The 18,707-nt window shown below is 47.2% G+C and overlaps 1 protein-coding gene and 1 long non-coding RNA gene across 18 annotated transcripts in view; one reads left to right on the plus strand and one right to left on the minus strand.

Moving 5' to 3' along the window:
- Positions 1 to 5,454: 5,454 nt before the first annotated feature.
- On the plus strand, positions 5,455 to 7,738 carry LOC112934597 (uncharacterized). The gene is made up of 3 exons (XR_012000830.1): positions 5,455 to 5,543; positions 6,673 to 6,757; positions 7,649 to 7,738. It is a non-coding gene; the product is annotated as an uncharacterized lncRNA (long non-coding RNA).
- A 4,226-nt stretch (positions 7,739 to 11,964) lies between these two features.
- The window catches only part of LRRC7 (leucine rich repeat containing 7), a 491,902-nt gene continuing 485,159 nt past the window's right edge, over positions 11,965 to 18,707 (minus strand). For 11 of the 17 annotated variants that reach the window (XM_072754894.1, XM_072754893.1, XM_072754890.1 and 8 more), the window contains one exon: positions 11,965 to 13,951. In XM_072754894.1, coding sequence (XP_072610995.1) covers positions 13,844 to 13,951 — 108 coding nt within the window. In that variant the 3' untranslated portion in view covers positions 11,965 to 13,843. The remainder of the gene's footprint in view (positions 13,952 to 18,707) is intronic. The other 6 variants (XR_012000829.1, XR_012000828.1, XM_072754892.1 and 3 more) reach the window with 3 other exon arrangements.

The raw sequence follows: 18,707 nt of genomic DNA on the forward strand, positions 1-18,707 counted from the left end.
ACCAGTAAGAGTGGAAAGACTACAGGTATGGAGTCTAAAGTTTATTTCAGCATTATACTCTGAAACTACATTAACCATCCTAATAAACATGGGAACTGCTTTATGTTCTATCAGCCTGAGACTTGCAAATTGGTTTTCCTGTGGACTTTCCAAAAAATTAGGATTTCCTGACTCAATAAGAGATGTTCTCTGGTAGAGTGCTGGGGAAGGAGAAGAGAGAAAGATACAAAAAAAAAAAAAAAAAAAATAGCCTGTGATTTCTCTTGTCCATTCACCAAATGCTTTCCTTAATCCAGCTGCCACAGAAAGTTGACCTGCATACCTGGGCAATATTTAACCTCATTACTTTACCTGTGCAAAACCAAGCGCACAAAGAAAAACACCTACATACGGGTCTCTCTACAGAGACACAAAACCTGAGTTGCAGTAAGTTTTTATATAAGAAAACTTTTCTTCATGTAGGAAAATAACCTTTTAAAGGGCCAAAAATACCTTTGTACAATATAATCCAGTGACTTTAAAACTTCAGTGTGCTTAAGTATCCCATATTTTTATAAGACCCAACAAAAAAGGAATCATTCACATTTGATAATTTTCTTAGAGATACCCACGTTTTTATTTCTAACGTCTATCTTCATTCCCCTGAATTCATTAGCTTTTCAAAAAAACTAAATAAAAAGCATATTCAGCATGGAGACTTTTTTTCTCAAAGCTGAGGACATAGGAGACTTGGGGGTGCTAGGCTTAAAGCTCGCTGCCAAGCCACGGCGGAATTCTAGGACCCAAGATCAAATACAGAATGTCGGGAAGGGAAAGATCACTTGAGAACTGTTTTGCAGGTGGGGTCGGCCAGTCTGCAGGAGGCCCTTTCTGCAGCGGGGGACTCCCAAGCCCCTTTGTTCCCCAGGCCCCGCGGGTTCCTGCCTCTTCCCTACTGCACCTGATCGCCCCGAGGCCCCGGCTGCAGCTCGGTCGCCCCCCTTCAGCCCCCGGTCACCAGGTTTCCTTGCTTGTGTCCGTCCTGTCGCCTCTGCCCCCGAGCTCAGTTCTCGGGGATGGCTCCTTGGCTTCCCCTCGCCTGGCACTTAACTCGCTGGGAGGACATCAGTGTAAAGGTCCCCATTGTCCTACAATCAGGCCCCACTGGAGACACACTTGTTCCCTGGGCTGTGCGCGTCTCAGGGGCACGTGGAGGCTATTTGCCTGTGAGCGGCCCTTGCCCTCGGTTACGGTGGGGCCGGGGAGGGGCAGGAAGGGGCAGCCGCGCCACCACGAAGGTTCCGTCCTGGCCTCTACGGGTGCGCAGGAGGGCTCCGGACCCCGGGATCGGGAGGTGCGGGGAGTCGGGGCGGTGGGCCGGGCCGGGCCGGGCCTGGGAGGGGAGGCGGGGGTGTAGGGGAGGGGGGAGACCCGGGGAGGCGAGAGGGGAGGAGAGGCGGGGGGGAGGGGGGACTGCGGTGTCCCCGCCGCAGGACCGAGGATCGCGCAGGCAGCTCCAAGCGGAGCCACACTTGCCGCCGTAGACTCGTTACCATGGGAACCGATGCAGAAAAACGGAGGCCTGACGGGAGGCTGCGGACGCGGCGCGGAGAGAAGCGACAGGGAGTCCGTCGGCCTGACGGGCCGTCGGGGCGCCCCTCGCGAGTGCGGGAGGCGAGGCCAAGGGCCCGGGTGCCCGCGGGCCGCTGGCGGGGGCGGGGGTGGGGGCGGAGGTGGGGGCGGGGGCTCCGTGCGCCGCCCTCAGGCCGCCCGAGCAGCGCGCCCCTGACACGTTGGGGCTCCGGACGCTCCCGAGCCCTGGAAACCGTCAAGCCCGAGCCGCGGCTGTGGCGGCGCCGAGCGGGGAGCCCGAGCCCGGAGGACCGCGCGGCCTCGGCTCTGCGGCCTTCGCGCTCGGCCCGCCCGGGGGGCGGCGTGTCGGGCCCCGCGGCCGCCGCTCCCCCGCAGACGCGCTCGCGGCCCTGCCGTCCGGGCGGCGTCCCTCTGGCGTCCGTCGCGTCGCGTCGCCGTGGCTCGCCGTCGGGGCCTCCTCGGGGCGTGCGCTCACCGCGGGGCCCCGCCTGGCCCGCCCCTCGGCAGGACCTGGGGACCCACGGCCCGGGGGCGCGGCGGCGGGCCGCGTGCAGCGTGACGGTGGGCGCCCGAGGGCGGCGCGTGGACCGCGACGGGCGAGCGTCCAAAGGCGGCGCGGAGCATGACGGGCGAGCGGCGGGCCGCGTGCAGCACGAGGATCAGCGTCCAAAGGCGGCGCGAGGACCGTGACGGGTGAGCGTCCGGCCGCGTGGAGCATGACGGGAGACTGTCAGGCCGTGGGGAGCGTGACGGACTAGCGTCGGGCTGCGTGGAGCGTCACGGGTGAACGTCCCAAGGTGGTGCGTGGAGCGTCACGGGTGAGCGTCCAAAAGTGGCGCGTGGAGCGTGACGTGTGAGCGTCCGAGGGGGGCGCGTGGAGCGTGACGGGTGGCGTCCGTGGGCGGGCTTCGGGCCGCGCTGAGCGCAGGCAGCACGACGGCCTGAACCCTGCGCGTTCGCGCCGAAGGTCCGTCTCGCACAGGGGCGCACGTGGGCTCCACGCGGTAGAAAGTTCCGCTGCCTGGGCCTCCCGGCCGAGCCCCCGGGGGCCGCACCGCACAGCCGGTAACGCGCGAGGAACGGCGGCTTTCCCAGCGGGCCCCTGCACGTGCGCAGCCCGCCCGCGCCGCCGAGGCCGCCGAGGCCCCGAGGCCCCCGAGCACAGGTCACGGCCGCCGCCGGGCGCTCCCGTTTCCACGTCCGACGCGCCGGGACTCCCCGCGGGGCAGCCGACTTTCCGGAACGTTCTCGGGCGTGCGCGTTCCGAGCCCACTTTTGTCACGGGGTTGCAGCTCCGCTTCTAGGTTGATTCCGACCCGACCTTAAAATAAAATCCTTGATTCTAATCTCAAAGAACGGACGGAAACGCGAGGATTTCGTGGGGTGTGAAACCGCAGCGCGGCTTGTCCCGCCGGCGTGGCCCGACGGGCTGGTCCCCGAGGACAATGTCGGGGAAGTGGGGCGGCCTCCCCGGCCTTGGGGCGGGGGTCCCGGGCGCCTCGGCTGCGAGGCTGCGCGCTTCCGGGCACGCTTCCGGGCACGCTTCCGGGCACGCCGGGGCTCCTTCCTGGGGGTGTCACGTGCCCCCACGGGCACTCGCTGGTGACCCCGGCCCGTCCCTCCTCCTCAGGCCGAGCCCTCAGCGGCGCCGCCTCCGTGACTGCGGCGCGGCCGCTCCCCGCAGGCCTCGGCCGGCGACAGGGCGCGTGGGAGCCGCGGCAGCCCCGCCAGTCCGCCTCCCGCGGGGGTGCGTGGGGCCGCCCGGGTCGCGCCACTCCATCCGCGCCGCACGGCGTCCGACGCGTGGGGGACGGGAGCCTCAGCCCGCGACCCTTGGCTCAGGTCACGAGCCGGGGTCACGGGCGCTCCGGGCTCCACGCCAGCGGGTCCGCCTGGGATCCTGTCTCCTGCCGCTCCGGTGCTCGGTTCTCGCCTCCGTGTCAGCCCCCGCGGCTCCTGCAGACCGCGTCTCCGCGCCGCCTGCGTTCCCGCGAGGGGCCGCCGTCGCTCGTTTCCGTGTCCCGCGGCCCTCGGCGTCCTTTGCTCGTGAACGTTTGCGGGCCCCGCGGGGCGTGCAGCGCGCCAGGGTGTTTCCACTACGGTGACTTCCAGCACGGACAAGCGGCAGGTTGCGGCCGCGGAGCAGCTCCCCGGGCGGCCGCGGACGAGCTGGGAGGGAGGCCCGCGCCGCAGCCCGCACCCGGGCCTGGCGAACCCTGCGTGGGCACGCGTGGGCGCGGAGGCGGCCGAGGAACGTGCAGCGTGAGTACGGGGAGGCCTCAAGGGAGGCCCCGCAAGGGCTGCCCCGCTGCGCCCGGGGCGCCAGGCCCAACTCCTCAGGGACGCGGCCGCCAGCCCGAGTCCGGGGCGCCCGCCCCGCTCTGTCGCCGCGCGGCCTGCGCCCACACGGGGTCGGGGCGGGGTCGGGGTCGGGTCGACAACGCGGCGCCCCGCCGCCGGCCAAGCCCGTCCGGAGACCCGCCGCCGGCGACCGAGGGACGCACGTCCTGAGAGCGAGCGCGCCCTCCGCGCGGCCCTGACGCGGCCCCGACGCGGCCCTGACGGAGCAGCAGAGCCTGGAGGAGCAGCACGTTCTCGCTTCGCTTGGGGCCGAAGAAAAGACGAAGCGGTCGGAAACGAGACTACGTGAACCCACAAACGGCCCCCGAGGAGGTCGGCACCGGGGCGTCTCGGGGAAAGGCGCGGGCCACGCGGCGGGGCTCCGGCCACCAGGCCCCGCAGCCCGAGGACGCGGTCACCCGACGGCCCCGGCTCGCCCCCGGCGGGCTCCTGCCTGAGACGCACCCACGCGCCCCCCTCCCCGCCCCCTCCGGGGCTGGGCCTGTCCACGGGGGGGGGCACCCAGGTACCCGGGACGTGGGCACAGCGGGTGTGAGGACGCCCCGTCGGAGCGTGGGCCTGTGTCCGCCGGCGCCTTCCCGGCCCGGGCCTGCCCCCGCTCGACGACGTGCCCCTGAAGCCCAGGGACGCAGATGTCAGGTCGCGTTGGACACGAGCCCGGACTTGCGAACACTGCCCGGCGCTGAGGTGACGACCGTCCCCTCCTGAGGTGACTTCTGGTGATTTTCCGGGCTGAGCGGTTGCCTGCCTCAGATCATCCGAGGCCTTGCGAAAGAAGTTTCTGGAAGTAAGTAGCCGTGGAATGAGAGGTGATTTAGCTAGATGCCGTGTTTTTTCATTTCGAGGTCCTGCTACTTGTGGAAGAGTAGGAGGGAGGCCAGAAACCAGGCCGAGCTGACAGACGATGCTTCCCGCCCCGAGGGAGAACAGAGGGAGAGAGGAGCGCCCACCCCCAGGCCCTCCTGTGTCTGACCCGAGTCGGGGGTCTGTCAGGCAGCCTGTCTGAGCCTGTCAGTCCCTTCTCCCTCTCCCTTGCCTTTTTCCGTTCATCCCTCATGACTTCCTTATTTCTCTCTTGCGTCCAGCCTTCGAGTCTGTTCTCTCCTATTCTGAAATACTCGTGCGACTCTAAAATGTCCCTCACTCAATGAATCATTTACTTTTCATTTTTCAGCTCCGTTGGTTCACACAGACATTGGCATCCTTTTCCTCTGCAAATACATGAACACGGAGCTGTGAGACCAGCGTGTAGACCTATGGAGAGACTGAGGCACCAAACTCTTAAAGAAAATAATGATGAAAGTTTCCTTCAGTGTATACTTACAGCTTCTAGAATTTAAAGAAAAAAAAAAATCCCCCAAACGAAGCCATTATCAGCCATCTAGCAAGTTCTCTTTGTGTCAGGAGATAGCAAGTTCCCCTCATACAAAGGAATGGAGAGTAATGGATATTTTTTGTATAAGCAAAATGGCAGATGAGGCGTGGATTTAACACAGAATATTTCGCTAAATTCTGTAGTCAATGTGCTTTCCAACTCAAATGGAAAAATTCGAGAAATATTTCCGAGAGAAAGCTGAGAAAGAAAGGCACAGAAATCAAGATTCTACCAGGTAATAAAGGAACTGTGGTGAGGAGTGTACCAGCCCAGGCCTTCCCCGTTTCTCCTTTGAGGGGCTGGAGTCCCCGTTTCCCCCTGTAAGGGACGTAGCTAAAGAAGCTAATGCTGGTGGAGCATAAATAGCTTTCTCTCCACTTCGATAGCAACAGGCCAGGTTCTGACCTCTGTAAAAGTGTGGCTGGGGGCAAGCAGTTTCCCCCAGTTAACCAACATTTTCTTGTGACTTATCTAAATAGGTATGTTACAGCTTTTGCAGCAGTTCTTGATAATTTTGGCTGGAGGGTAAGACATTTTCACTTTAGGGATACAGGTGGAAGCCGTCCACGAAATGATGCCAAAACGCAGTGTGTAAGCCTTGTCAGACTTGAACTGTGGCCAAAGGCCTGTGGACGACTCTTCTTACAATAGGCAGCATGAGGCAGAAGCTTCATTTACTTCCAGGGCTAAAATAGGGTTGGGGACTCCCTCAGCCCAACCACCTCTCCCTAACCCCATTCCCGACCCAACCCAACTCTCTTAACCATTCTTCGTGCCTCCAAATTTTAAAAATAGCTTTTGCAAAGTAATCTACCAAGTCACAACGTACAGGAAGAAGAGTCTAAAACCAGATCCAGCCACGCAGAGTCACGTTACCTCTTGAGGTCTTGGGCCTCCGAAAAAATGAAGGAACTAGGCTTATTATCCGTAAGATGCCTTTAAGTCAGAACCATGGCCCTGTGAGTTGGAATTCATGCACTCGTTCCTCTGAAACATTCCTGGAGTCTGTATGCACGACTTCTTCCAAGACGAGAAATAAAACCCAAACAAATCAAAACAATAGGTGCTACGTATTCCAAGTCAATGAACAAAAGCCATGTCTTAAATTTTTCGGATGTTGTTAAGGTCCTTACGACACAGAAAAGAGAAGTGAAACACAACTGCTGACACGTGACAGAAGAGCCTAAAGGAGGGCAGGGGAATTAGAGTAAAAGGGAGAATTAAAAAAAACAAAACCTGAACCCCCCCGAGAAACCCTAGGCATGATGAATGAACTGAGAAAGTGAAACGTCTGTGGTGTAAGATTGTGCAAGCTGGACACCAACTTCCCATTTAATTTGATATTTATTGTGTTTGTGTGCCAGGCCTGTCATCCATGTGATCGCTGTATAAACATTTATTGAGCACCTACTATGCTTCTGAGACTCGGACAGGCCCTAACGATACATGGTGAGCAAAACCGTAAGTTCCTTCTGCAGCTCTTCGGTCTGGAAGCCTCCCAAGTAGTTTCCGATCCCCTCTGGAGTGTACAGTTGATAGGAGAGGACGCGTAAGTAACAAATAGCTATGAGCTTAGGTGGGATGGGATAAGTGCTGTAAATACACCAAAACCGGATATGACTATGATCATAAGAGAAATTTCTCTCAGTTTTATCTTGGTGGTGATGCTTGAGCTGGACTCTGAAGGCTGCATATAATTTTGGTAATTTAGAAAGAGGATGGGGAGAGGATTTGGTGGAGGGACCAGCGTGGGCAGAGGCTGAGGTCACCAAGCACGGGAAATACTCAGGGAAAGCTCAGGATTTCCAGGGGTCTGAAACACGGACGAGGTGCAGGCAGGGTGAAGAAGCAACAAGCAACTCCTAGATTCAGAGGAATCCAACTTCCTTGGAGGAATGAATGGACGTCCGTGGTGTGTAAATACGTGTGATCCCACCTCACGCAAACAGTATTTTCGTGGGACGGGATGAACAAGGTGCAGTGGAAATGTCCTTCTCCCCATCAAAGGACGTGAGGTAAATAAACAGGAAACGCGGCTGGCTGAAGGAACATCCAGCTCATTGCATTTCCGGGTGCCTCCGTCTAGTACTGGATCCCGACGACTCCCACGCTCCCCGTAGTCCGTCAGAGGCGGTAGTCATAGGAGCAACCCTCGGGGGACGTAACACAGAAGAGCCTCCTCATCCAAAAGCCCACGCCTTTTAAAGAACTCATCACTTCCATGTCTTTCCCCAACATGTCAGGGGCAGATAGACACGGTGCTGGGCCAGGCTGAGCAATACATTTTTCATTATATTCTCTCTCTTCTTTGCAACAAACCGACAAAATTCTCCTCCACAGATTCGAGGGACTACGGCCGCTACTCATCCTGTCCAGTAAGTCTCCACTACGGCCGCTACTCATCCTGTCCAGTAAGTCTCCACTTTGGCCACTCACAGCCTATCAAATACTGCCCGACATCTTGCCGAATATTGATAATGGCCCCCAAAGGCCGCAAGACCCCGTAAGGAGAACTATCTACAGCTCCGAGGGATCAGCCATGCTCAACCCCAGAAGACAGTTGACCAGATAAAGATGCTGCTTCCTTTTGTGATACATGGGCTGAGGGCAGGGACAGAGGGACTCACCACATTGCCTTGTCCTGTCTTTTTTCCTGGGAGCTCTCTCATCTTCCCACTTGACTGTGAGACTGTGCAGAGGACATCATGTTATATACCCTTTGCAGGGCCTGGTAGATAGCTGAAGCCCAACAAATGCTTATAAGCGTTGCACTTACTGTTCTCATTCTATTCTTCAATAAAATTCCCCCAAATGTTTTGAATTTTGAATGACGGACCTCAGTCATCTGAGATTCAGCTGTAGTAATTGTCTTTCTATGGAGGAAATATGGAGTTTTCTGGCGAAAATAAAAGTCTCAAAAAAAAAAAAAAGTCTCTGTTCTAAGATATTTTACTCCAGGTAGGGAGTGACCCGACCATAGGCTGCTTATGTTATTTTAAAGACACAAAGAAATAAAAAGAAAGCCTGGCACAAATGAGTGTGCAACAGTGATAGTTTCTAGAAAAAGAAATATATGTACTCAAACTAGAGAAAGATGGGATGATTTATTCAACTTTTCTCAACACTCATTCCCACATACATTGAAAAGTATGCTCAGTTTGAATATAATATTTGTAGAAGTTTACTCAGGGCCTTTTCTTCGGGTCGGGCTGACACTGGTTCCAACCCCAGGCTAATGAGTCACAGGCACAGGATTTCAGTGCTTTCTACATAAACCCTGCCTGGATTTCATGATCTCCTACTCTTTGAGGTGCTGCTATTAACAAAATCAGGCCAAAACAAAAAAAAAGGGTTTTGGAGCATCATTTGGGGAGATTTCAGGGCAGCTGCAGAGGTAGTCTTCTCTTCTCTGCCTCTCTTACATCTGGTCCCATTTCTTATCTTGCTTAATGCTCAGTGGGTTGTTACAGAGTGTGAGCTGACTGCCCTACAACAAAATCCAACCAGGGAAACTGGCAGGTGGAGTAATGCTTCTAAACCTTCTAAAGCTGGAACCAGTGAATTTTTTCCCTGCCCTAAGATTTTCTCTTTACTTCCCCTAGAACTGCTCTCAGGAAGATCAAGATAATCCTATAGTTAAGAGTCCAGGGGATTCAATAGTCCTAGATTTTCATGTATTCTTTTTAATCAAAATGAGTGTATGGTCCCCCCAGCCCCTCCCATATATCAGAAATCTCTGAATTCTCCCAAAGTAGAAGTCATGCAACTTTGACCCTCACAGGAGAGTTTCCAAACCATTCTCTTGCGGATAGTGTCAAACCTGAGGAAGATTGGAACCTCTCCCTATAACAAACCAGCTGGCAGGCTTTGAGTCATTGATACAGTAAAATTTAACATTCTAAGAACAGAAGTGGAAACTTGATTCTACTAAGGCATTATCACCCTCCCCCTAGCACACGAGGCTGGTTTGTTGTTAGAGACAGAAGTGCTCTACCTTGGCACCTCGGTTAATGCTACTACTCCCCTCCCTGTTCCTTGGTCACCCAAGGAAGTTCTTCCCAAACTGGAGGCTGGAACCCTCAGCAGATCCTCAAGGGGTTCCAAACAATGAGAGCTCTAAGGAGGCCTCTTATCCTTGTGCAGCAGGACAGAAGTGGCCATCCACCGCATCTGGAACACCAAAGGGAGTCACAGGGACGAATCTACAGCAGCAATAGCAGCAACGAAGACAGGCCAGTTTTACGTACGAGAAACGGAAATGCCCCCCGAAGGTCCAGAGAGTAGCAGCTACCCAGCTGGACCGCATCTGCTTTGAGTTTCACACAGTGAGGTCCTTCAGAAAATACATTCTCGGAAGAGTTTAGATCAAATGAATCCGAATGGATGCAGAGGAGAGCTGGCACCCAAGATCTCCTATGGTATTAACCCACGTGCTTTCTACCATGCACATCTGCTCTTCCACAGCCCGCGTTCTATTTTCTCACTGTCACGTACACTTGGGGAATGGCCTGACGGAGCCATGGGGCAATATTCTGGGCCAAGGCAGGATGCTTTTCTTAGTGGAAAGCAGTTATATTGCTAAGGAAAAAAAGTTCATGCAGGTGATCTCAAATCTGCAGATCCCCCCCGCCCCCCGCCATTCCTACATAATGAGGTCACTACCAACCATAAGAGAGGGCACATCACCAACCCAGTGTTTGAATATTTTATTGAGCTTCAGAAAGATTTTAGCATTCCCGTGAGAGGAGCTTTCCTGGAGACTCAGCCCTGCTTTTCTTGATACTAGAAAAAGGACCCATCTTCTCAACTTACTGGATTTCATTATGTTGCAGAACTTTCTACTGACCTAGTGTTCTAGTAAACCCACTGTTGGTCAGTATATCAACAATCAGGCAAACATAGTGCCTGATTGAATATATCAAAGGCTCGGAGTGATAGTCCTTTACCAATGTGCCTCTCTTCCTGGTTATGTTGTATTCTTGCCTCTTGATAACAACATACACATGATGTGTGTGCCGATGACGGGCCAGAAATCGATGGAGGACAGTATTAAGAGCCAATGAAAAGACAAGTTGACGAACACACTATGTCTTCCAAATTTTTAAATTTTGGTGAAGATATTAAATAAGATTTTATGATTTACAGTAAAGTGTTTTTCTGGCTCCCTTCATCTAATCATTTTGGCAAATTCAAATACTTTTCACTTCATATTTGAATGTATAAATCTAATCTCTTTATTTTCCTCTGTCTAAATAGACTCTTTAGTTCACCTGCTAAAATAGGTCCTACTTTTAAAATAAGGAATCATATTAGTAATATGTGTACAATCGTCTTTAAAATTAAAAACAAATTGATGCTGATTTGCCATCCTCACTAAAACTACTTTTCATCTTACAAGTCGTAATCCAATCTAAGACCCAGAAACAACTGGGATTGTTTGATGTTTACATAATCAACAGTTTTGATTAACCCGGGACGCATGTATTTTATAGGTTTCAGTGAGCAATAAATTAGCATGTTGTAAATATCAGCACATTATACTGATTTTGAGTATTCCTTGTCAAATGTACAGTTATGTTTTAAATTTACTGTATTTGGTGACTTGTCTGGAAGATGGGAAGTATCATAAGAGAGAACCTTTGAGGCAGTGTATTATAAGTCAGGTAAATCGTTTTAAAAATGGTCCACGCATGTCTACTTGGCTTTCAAAATCTGCAGGAACTCTACCAATACTTTTCAGTGCTTGTTCTTTCCACCATCGTGTTTTCCATTCCTCATCATTCTGTCTTATTGATCCGCTAGATATAGACAGCTTCCTCAGTAGAAAAGATCTCAATAAAAATCAAATACCAAGAGGTGAGTCTATTGGAGTCATCATGAATTCACTCCTTCATTCTTCGTTGTTGTCGATTTTCTTTTTTAAAAAGGCATAACTTTAACTTTTTTTTTGTTGTTGTTAACATGCACCAGATTCCAATTTCAGGTAATAGAACACATTTCTCCAAAAGTCAATACTCAGAAATTAATGTATTTTTGGTTTTAGTCATCTGTGGAATAAATTAGATTTTTTTTAACCCCCTTAAGTAATTAGTGATTTTTTTCAATCTAAAAACAAAAACAAAAAAAAGCCTTTTTTCATTATTACCTGCCTCTTCTCAGTCTGCAGCATAGCAGTACAATGGACCGTGAAGTGCTTTGGCACATCACATTTCTTTTCCAGTTGGTCAGGAATCCCTTTTCTCTTTCTCTCATTTCCTGTACAACAGGAAGGGTTAAAATACTGGCCCAGGACAACGTTGTCACACCAGGAGTGGCAGCGGTGATTACTATGATCCTTTTAGCTCTGTGCCTCAGAAGCATCTCCTGAAGCCCTGGGTTTGATGTGGAAACCTGACATAAGAGACTTGGGAAGTCCTATATGTGGCTCTTCTTCTACCTCTCCCATGAAAGATTAAACAAAACTGATGGGACGGCTTGAGATGCTTCACTGACCACCAAACTACACCCATGAGTTTGTTTTTCCTTTCAGTGATCTGGTGAGGCCAGTGGGGGTCTCTATCTGGATTAATGACGATCATCCTATCATAGCAGCTGGAAGCGGTGGTACCGTGGTTTGGTGTGAGTTTTTGACAAAGAAAATTAGGCTCTGAAAGACATTTCTCATCAGAAACTGTCGGTATATTAAAATGCATTTAAAAGTTACTTCTGGGAAACATATTAAATAGGCCAATCATTTAATCATTTGCTAAATGTCAAACCCTATAAAATCATGGTATAATGTCACCCTGACGTAAAGCAACATCAAAATTAGTGCATCATCTATAAAGTGAAGTATCATTTGCCTTCAAGTGACAAATTCTATTGCCAAAAAATACCACTGTACTTCTAATAAGTGACACTCATTTTAATAGACCCTACAAAAATACAGTATTTTCAATGTCCCCATAAAACAGTTAACTTACAAATATTACTCTCAGAGCTTTGGTGACATCAATACATGATACTATTGTGAAAATCCTAATAGAATACTTGAAACACTAGCATGTAAACTAAATTCATTTTATACATATATATATATACACACATATATGTATATATATGTGTATATATATGTATATAATGAGCTATGTGGAAATATGAGAGAGCATGCATGCATACACCCAACTCTGGGAAATTATTCTGAAATTCCAAATTAATATTTTAATCAAATTAATGACTAATATATAAAAGAAATATTTTAAAGGATTATAAAATGGATTTTGATCATCTATAGAGGAAAACAATTCTAATGTAAAAATAACGAATTCTGTATCGACTATGCTTGTCTTTCCAGTGAGACAGAACCCAGGATTGTATACTTTGAAACTTTTTTGGAAAAAAAGTATTTTCCCTATTTTAGCCCACAAAAACAGGCACTGACATTAATAAATACAGTGGGACCACAGCTCTGAGAAATTATATTTGAAGTTTCATATTTAAATACCAAAGTTTTTTAATCATCCACCATAACTTTCTAACAGCGGTCTTTCTTAATGATAAATTTTATCAATCTCCAAAACTCATTTTAAATTATTTAAAAGTAGCAAATTAGATAAAGCAACACACAAATAAATTCCACATTTACAAGTAAGGAAAGCACAGGGGCTACAGTTTATAATCAACATAAACTTGAAAGAAATAAAGCAATATCTTTCCTGCCACCCATCATTCACTGCATAAATTTGTGGTGAAAAGGATTTATCTATAATGACCTTTAGTCTGTTTCTTAATTCTGTGTGTATTATAATTAGCTAAAGGCATTGAACAAATTAATTTGTCCTATTTTTATTCCGGTCCCAGAGATAAATGGCTAATTTATGAAATATTTCACTCTGTGTTAATGAGAATTTAGCAAATGAATATGGAACCAAGTATAAACACTTTATACCATATGTACAGTTACTTTCATAAGGCATTATCATGTAATTTTTATTGAAAAAGATTCAATATAGTAAAGTCTTATTTTAAGATATAGTTTCTTTCTCAATCCGAGATGTTTAGTTTATGAAAATATTGTTTTCTCTATATTCTTTTTGTATATATGCCAACATATACCTGTGCTAGAAATATTTTATGGGAATTACAATTCTTTATATTCGTATTTTCTATATAAAGGCATATACAACTTTGAGGCAGTGTTTCTGATGGAGAGCAGAATTCGTAAAGAGCTTGTATGTGCTTCCGTGCTCCGAAATTATATGAAATCCACTTCGAGAAGAAACTTATTTGATTAAAAAAAAACAAAAACAAAAACAAAAACAAAACTGCACCAATGCACAGCCAGAGGCTGACAATTAAAACTAATACATAACCACATGAACATCATATTTATATAGTTAACATTTTTAAGGATGATCAGTGCTAACATATAGTATTATACATTTGGCACTAATGTTTGCCATTGGTCCAGCAATTGGCAAAATTTGTTTCTATGTATAAATTTATTTTTGAACATTAGGTCTGGCTAGACGTATCTTCACTATTTATAAAAAATATTTAGACAGTAAGCTCACGTTGAATAACTAGGTCTACTGTATTCTGGAAACTCTTCAGTAGTAATACAGCTTTTTCATGTTCCATATGTACAAAACTATGTCCATTTGCCTGTGAACACACAAACAAAACAGGGCAATCAATGCAAGATACTTGTTTGTCACCTCACCATTGTTTCTAATCATAAGATTCAAGGGAATATTGAGGAACCAAAAACTATCAGTTTTTAAAATTCACAGTAGAATGGGAACTATGGAAACAATCAATTTCACCCAGCTCTGATTCCGTTTATTGATTCGACAAATATTTATCAAGCATCTAGTATGTCCTATCTAAGGCTGCCCTCGCCACTGTTCTAACCATGGAGACACACTGGTGGATAACAGATGGGTACATTTGAAATACCGTCCTTGTTCTGTGGTTGGTCTTTTGATCTGTTTTGTTTTTGCAGGTACTTAGTTGAGATGTTTGGAAGTGTCCACAGGACCACTGCCTTCTTGCTCTGGAATTACTGATAGGCGAATCCCTTCAGCAAGGTCAGATATTGCACTCATGACACACATAATTACACTCTTACAGTCTTATTAAATCTTATTTTTACTCACTGAAAAGTTCTAAGTTAATACATTTTTATATTAAGGAGATTATTTTATTTCCCCTATTGCTAAATGCAAGTATATTCATTATGTATTCAGGTGGTTCTCAATGGCATCCAATACGCCTAAGAGATCCATCCCTCAGAGGTAAAGCACACAGTGTGACATTAGTAAGAGTGAAAATGCCTGCCATCTTCTAGTCAAGAATGATCAATCTATGCCTTCGATATCCACTTTAGACATAATTAGCCTAAGGTTACAATGTTGGGGTTTCGGCTGGTTATAATTTGACATTTACATGCTTCTCTATTATGAGTGCTCATTTTTTTCTACATTAAATTACAGATTCTCTTGATTGGAATGATTTTTATTATGAATATACAGAGAAGTGGATCCCATAAACCTTCCCTGTCATGAAGGCCAAAAGAAAACCATGATCTTATTGAAACTTGGTAGGAATAATTCTTGGAAACTTAATGACTAACAATTATGTAACTGTTTTCCTGGCATCTGGGAATCAGTTGATTTGGAAGAGTCAGCTAAATTGACTACTTGGCAAAGTACAGACAATAGAGCTGGTTAATCGGTTGACATTTTCAGTTTTCAGTTGATGGATACTAATTTCGGGAACTCATTGCCTTTTTTAATTCTTTCTTAAAATATGATTAATATTTCAAATGCTCAAGATATTTCACTGCCTTTGGCTTTTTAGAATTTAAAACAGATCTCCATCAGTACTGTATAGACTTTATAATTTAAGTGAAAGTCATCTTGATACATTATATTTTATCACTAGTTTGTTAAAATGGGTTGGCTAATGGTATGATGAAAAAAGAAGGTCCTAAAATATTGCATTTCTTAAACCACAGTACATCTAACAAGGAAAATCCTAGGACATAGAAAGGTAAATCCATGAAAAGCCATATAGCTAGAAGCATACATTTGTTTGAATTGAAGAATCTCCTTCTCTCTCTCTCCCTCCCTTCTCTATCTATATATACATATATATGTATGTATATATACATACATATATACCTCCTTTAATATCTATAATAACATTTAATTATTGGAAATGCCTATGAAAGTTGGCATTGGCTGTTTCAGTAGTTGGATAGAACTTCAGCCCCAATTTTTTGCATAAGTTACAATTAAAACCAGACAACTGTGTCCATGTGATGTTATTTCTGGTGGGACGATGATGTGGGATAGAGAACACAGCATATGGTATATTCTTCTTTTTATTCTCAATCTGTATCTGACATCAGGAAAATAGCAAAATAGCAGGTGAAATGTATGCTTATTCCACCGTATTTTTGAGGAATATACTAACTACCTTAATGCCTTCAGTTTGACCAAAAGACATACCTGAATTATGAATTAAATTTAACTTTATTTACTCACTTGTTTTAAGTAAGCTGGATACCCAGTGTCGGGCTGGAACTCACAGCCCTGAGATCACGGGTTGCATATGCTCTACTGACTGAGCCAGCCAGGGGCGCCTGAATCCAACTTTAATAATGGAGTTCTTGAATGTCCTCACTAATCACTCTGTGAGCACCCAGATTGCTCAAAAGACTCAGAAGACTCAAAACCTAGAACTGCATTGCACTCACAACCCACCAGGAATTTTCAGGTTTGAATTTCAGTAGCTTAGTGTTTCAGGGAAAAGGAATGTTCTAGGATTTGGAGGCCACAAATGGTATATTGTCCTTCATTAGACTTCACCATTCCTGGTTTTAGGGACTGTCAGTCTCAAAAATAATATCAATTTTAAGGGCGTAAGTGGCACAGAACCCAGATAGCAAATTAGTCATAGTTGTTAATTTTGAATACTTCTATCAAAAGGTTTTCAAAAAGGTGTGCTCCACTTCCACTATTATTTATTTATTTTTCAATCAAAAATGTCTGCTATGTGTTAATTGTGCCCAAGGCACTGTGCTTGGCACTGGGGATAAGAAATAATAAGAGGAGGCTCCCATCAAAGAGGTGACCATCCAGAAGGGGAAATTAGCCATGGATGTAATTAAAAATAACATAGAAAATGCCTTACCTGTAGTAGGCACTCAGCAATTGCTGAATTGAATTAACGTCAGAAGAGATAAATGAAGTACTAGGGTAGCTCAGTGGAAGGAAAAGGGAAGAGGGAAGCTGTTTCTCTGAAGTGAACAACAAGAGTTTGCCCCATACTCGCACCTCGCAAGAGTGTGATTGGCGGGGGACCACCATCCTTGTCTCACTCAATCCTGGAGTCCCTTCCAGCCCTACACATGTGAACAGTTGGCTCTTTCAAGTAAGTTCTTCAACAATCCATGCAGGGAAAAGAGTTTTAAGATGATCTAGGTATGCAAACATTTTTAGAAGAATTTAAGAGTAAAAATACCAGTGAATTTAGACCCTAGGCCTTAGAATAGGAAACGACCATAAAAGTTAGCTAATGTGGTGGGGCTTGCTAGGAGGTGGGGAGAGTTTGTGGATTCATTTCTTCAAAATGAAGAGAGATAGCCCAGAAAGTTCCTTCCTCTGACAGAACTTTTCTGGAGACAGAGAAAGAGGTAATAGGAGAGTAAGAGAATAGGAGCGAGTGCAAGTGCGATCCAGGCTAATCCTGTTATTTTGTAAGTGAAAGCGATACACTTCAGAGAGGCCAGGCCGCCTGAGGCTACACAACCAGGGCTGAAAAATCTGATACCAGAAGATTCCTTCTTACAATTTTTTTCAATACTTCACTGAAATAATAGGACCACAATTGCTTCCATTGATTTGAACTGACATTTCATTGATTATGACAAAATAATGAACATTTTCCCCTTAAAACTGTTGCTGTATCACCTCCTGACATAATTTGTTTTTTATGGTGGCTGCAAAACCTTAATTCTCATTCAGATTCCTATCAGGGATTAACTTAAGTCATTCCAAAAATACTGGTAGAAATAACATTTAGTCCTAAATTAGAATCTCCAGAAACGCTGAATCTCTCATTCTTATTATAGTGTTAACTCTGGCTTAATTGGGTTCTTGTAGCCATATGTGAGCTTTCTCTCTCAAAAGTGGAAAGCTTAAGTCAGGCTATCTGCTAGGACAGTGCCAGGAAACTTGAGAGGAAATGGATTAAAAAAGAAAACTTTTAGGGTAGAATCTATAAATGTGGCATTTAATTGAACAAGGGTATAAGAAACAAACAAGAATCAGACTGTGATGCCATTAGGAGAAAATAGAAATGAAGGAACAGCTCAGTTGGGAAGGCATCGAGTCTGAGGCCATGGCAATGGATGCAAAGGGAACTGTTGATCATATATTTAGAAACAAGACACGAGTTCAGGAAGGAGGTCAGGGTGGCAGCGTAAGCGACAGAGGTTAGGTTTTACTGCAGTTTGGTATTCACCACACAGAATGCGGAGGGATTTGTCAGAAAATACATGTAAAAGGGAGCACTGTAGAAGGAAAGGAAATCTCACCAGGGGATTGGGACGGGGTGGCAACTTGGGACATGCAGAGCAAAGCTGGGAGGTGGTGTTTGCGGTTGGTTGCCCTGCACAGCTAGGAAACTCTGACGTAAGGGAGGGGAAGGGGACGGGGAAGAGGAAGCAGAGCTTAACTCTTCCTGCCAGAAGACGGTAGAAGGCTGGCTCCAGTCTAATGGCTGAACCGAAGAGCAGGGATATTTGTGGGACAAATGCATAGAGAGGAAAGAACAGGACGGCTGGGTTCCGGGGAGATGCAGGTGGAAGGCTAACTGGGAAGAGTGGTCCTGAAGGGGATCAAGGTACTGTGCTCACAAAAGCAGCAGGAAATCCAAGGGAATTAAGTCTTTTCCAGTGGCCCCAGTGAATCCCAGCTTTCTGCAGCACAGAGGGCAAAAAAGCAGGGAAAGGGCACAGCTGGATGAAGTCGGGCCTTGTATCTGGGGCTGTTTCCAATAAAACAGGCTTCAAGATGTTCTGAACCACAGTCCGGGTTCTGATCCAGGGCTAGAAAGAGCCCTCAAAGAGACGAGCTTTTAACATCACTTTAAACCATCAGCTTCTAGTTTCCATGCTTTGTAAGTGACAAATGAGAGTTATATAGTTGGAAGTTCAGGTACAGAGCTGACTTCCCAGAAGGAAATAAGCAGATTGATGACTTAGATCACTGAGGCAAATAAACAGTAGGACTCTACCTGTAATTTTAGTCTCCAGAAATATTTTGGATCTAAAACCAGAGCTTTGGGGGAACCTCAAGAGGCCTATTTAAGATGCCACCACGAGAGGCTGCCTGGGAGTGGCTTCGAAATA

Source organism: Vulpes vulpes, chromosome 3 (genome assembly GCF_048418805.1).
Source record: "Vulpes vulpes isolate BD-2025 chromosome 3, VulVul3, whole genome shotgun sequence".
Lineage (NCBI taxonomy): Eukaryota > Metazoa > Chordata > Mammalia > Carnivora > Canidae > Vulpes > Vulpes vulpes.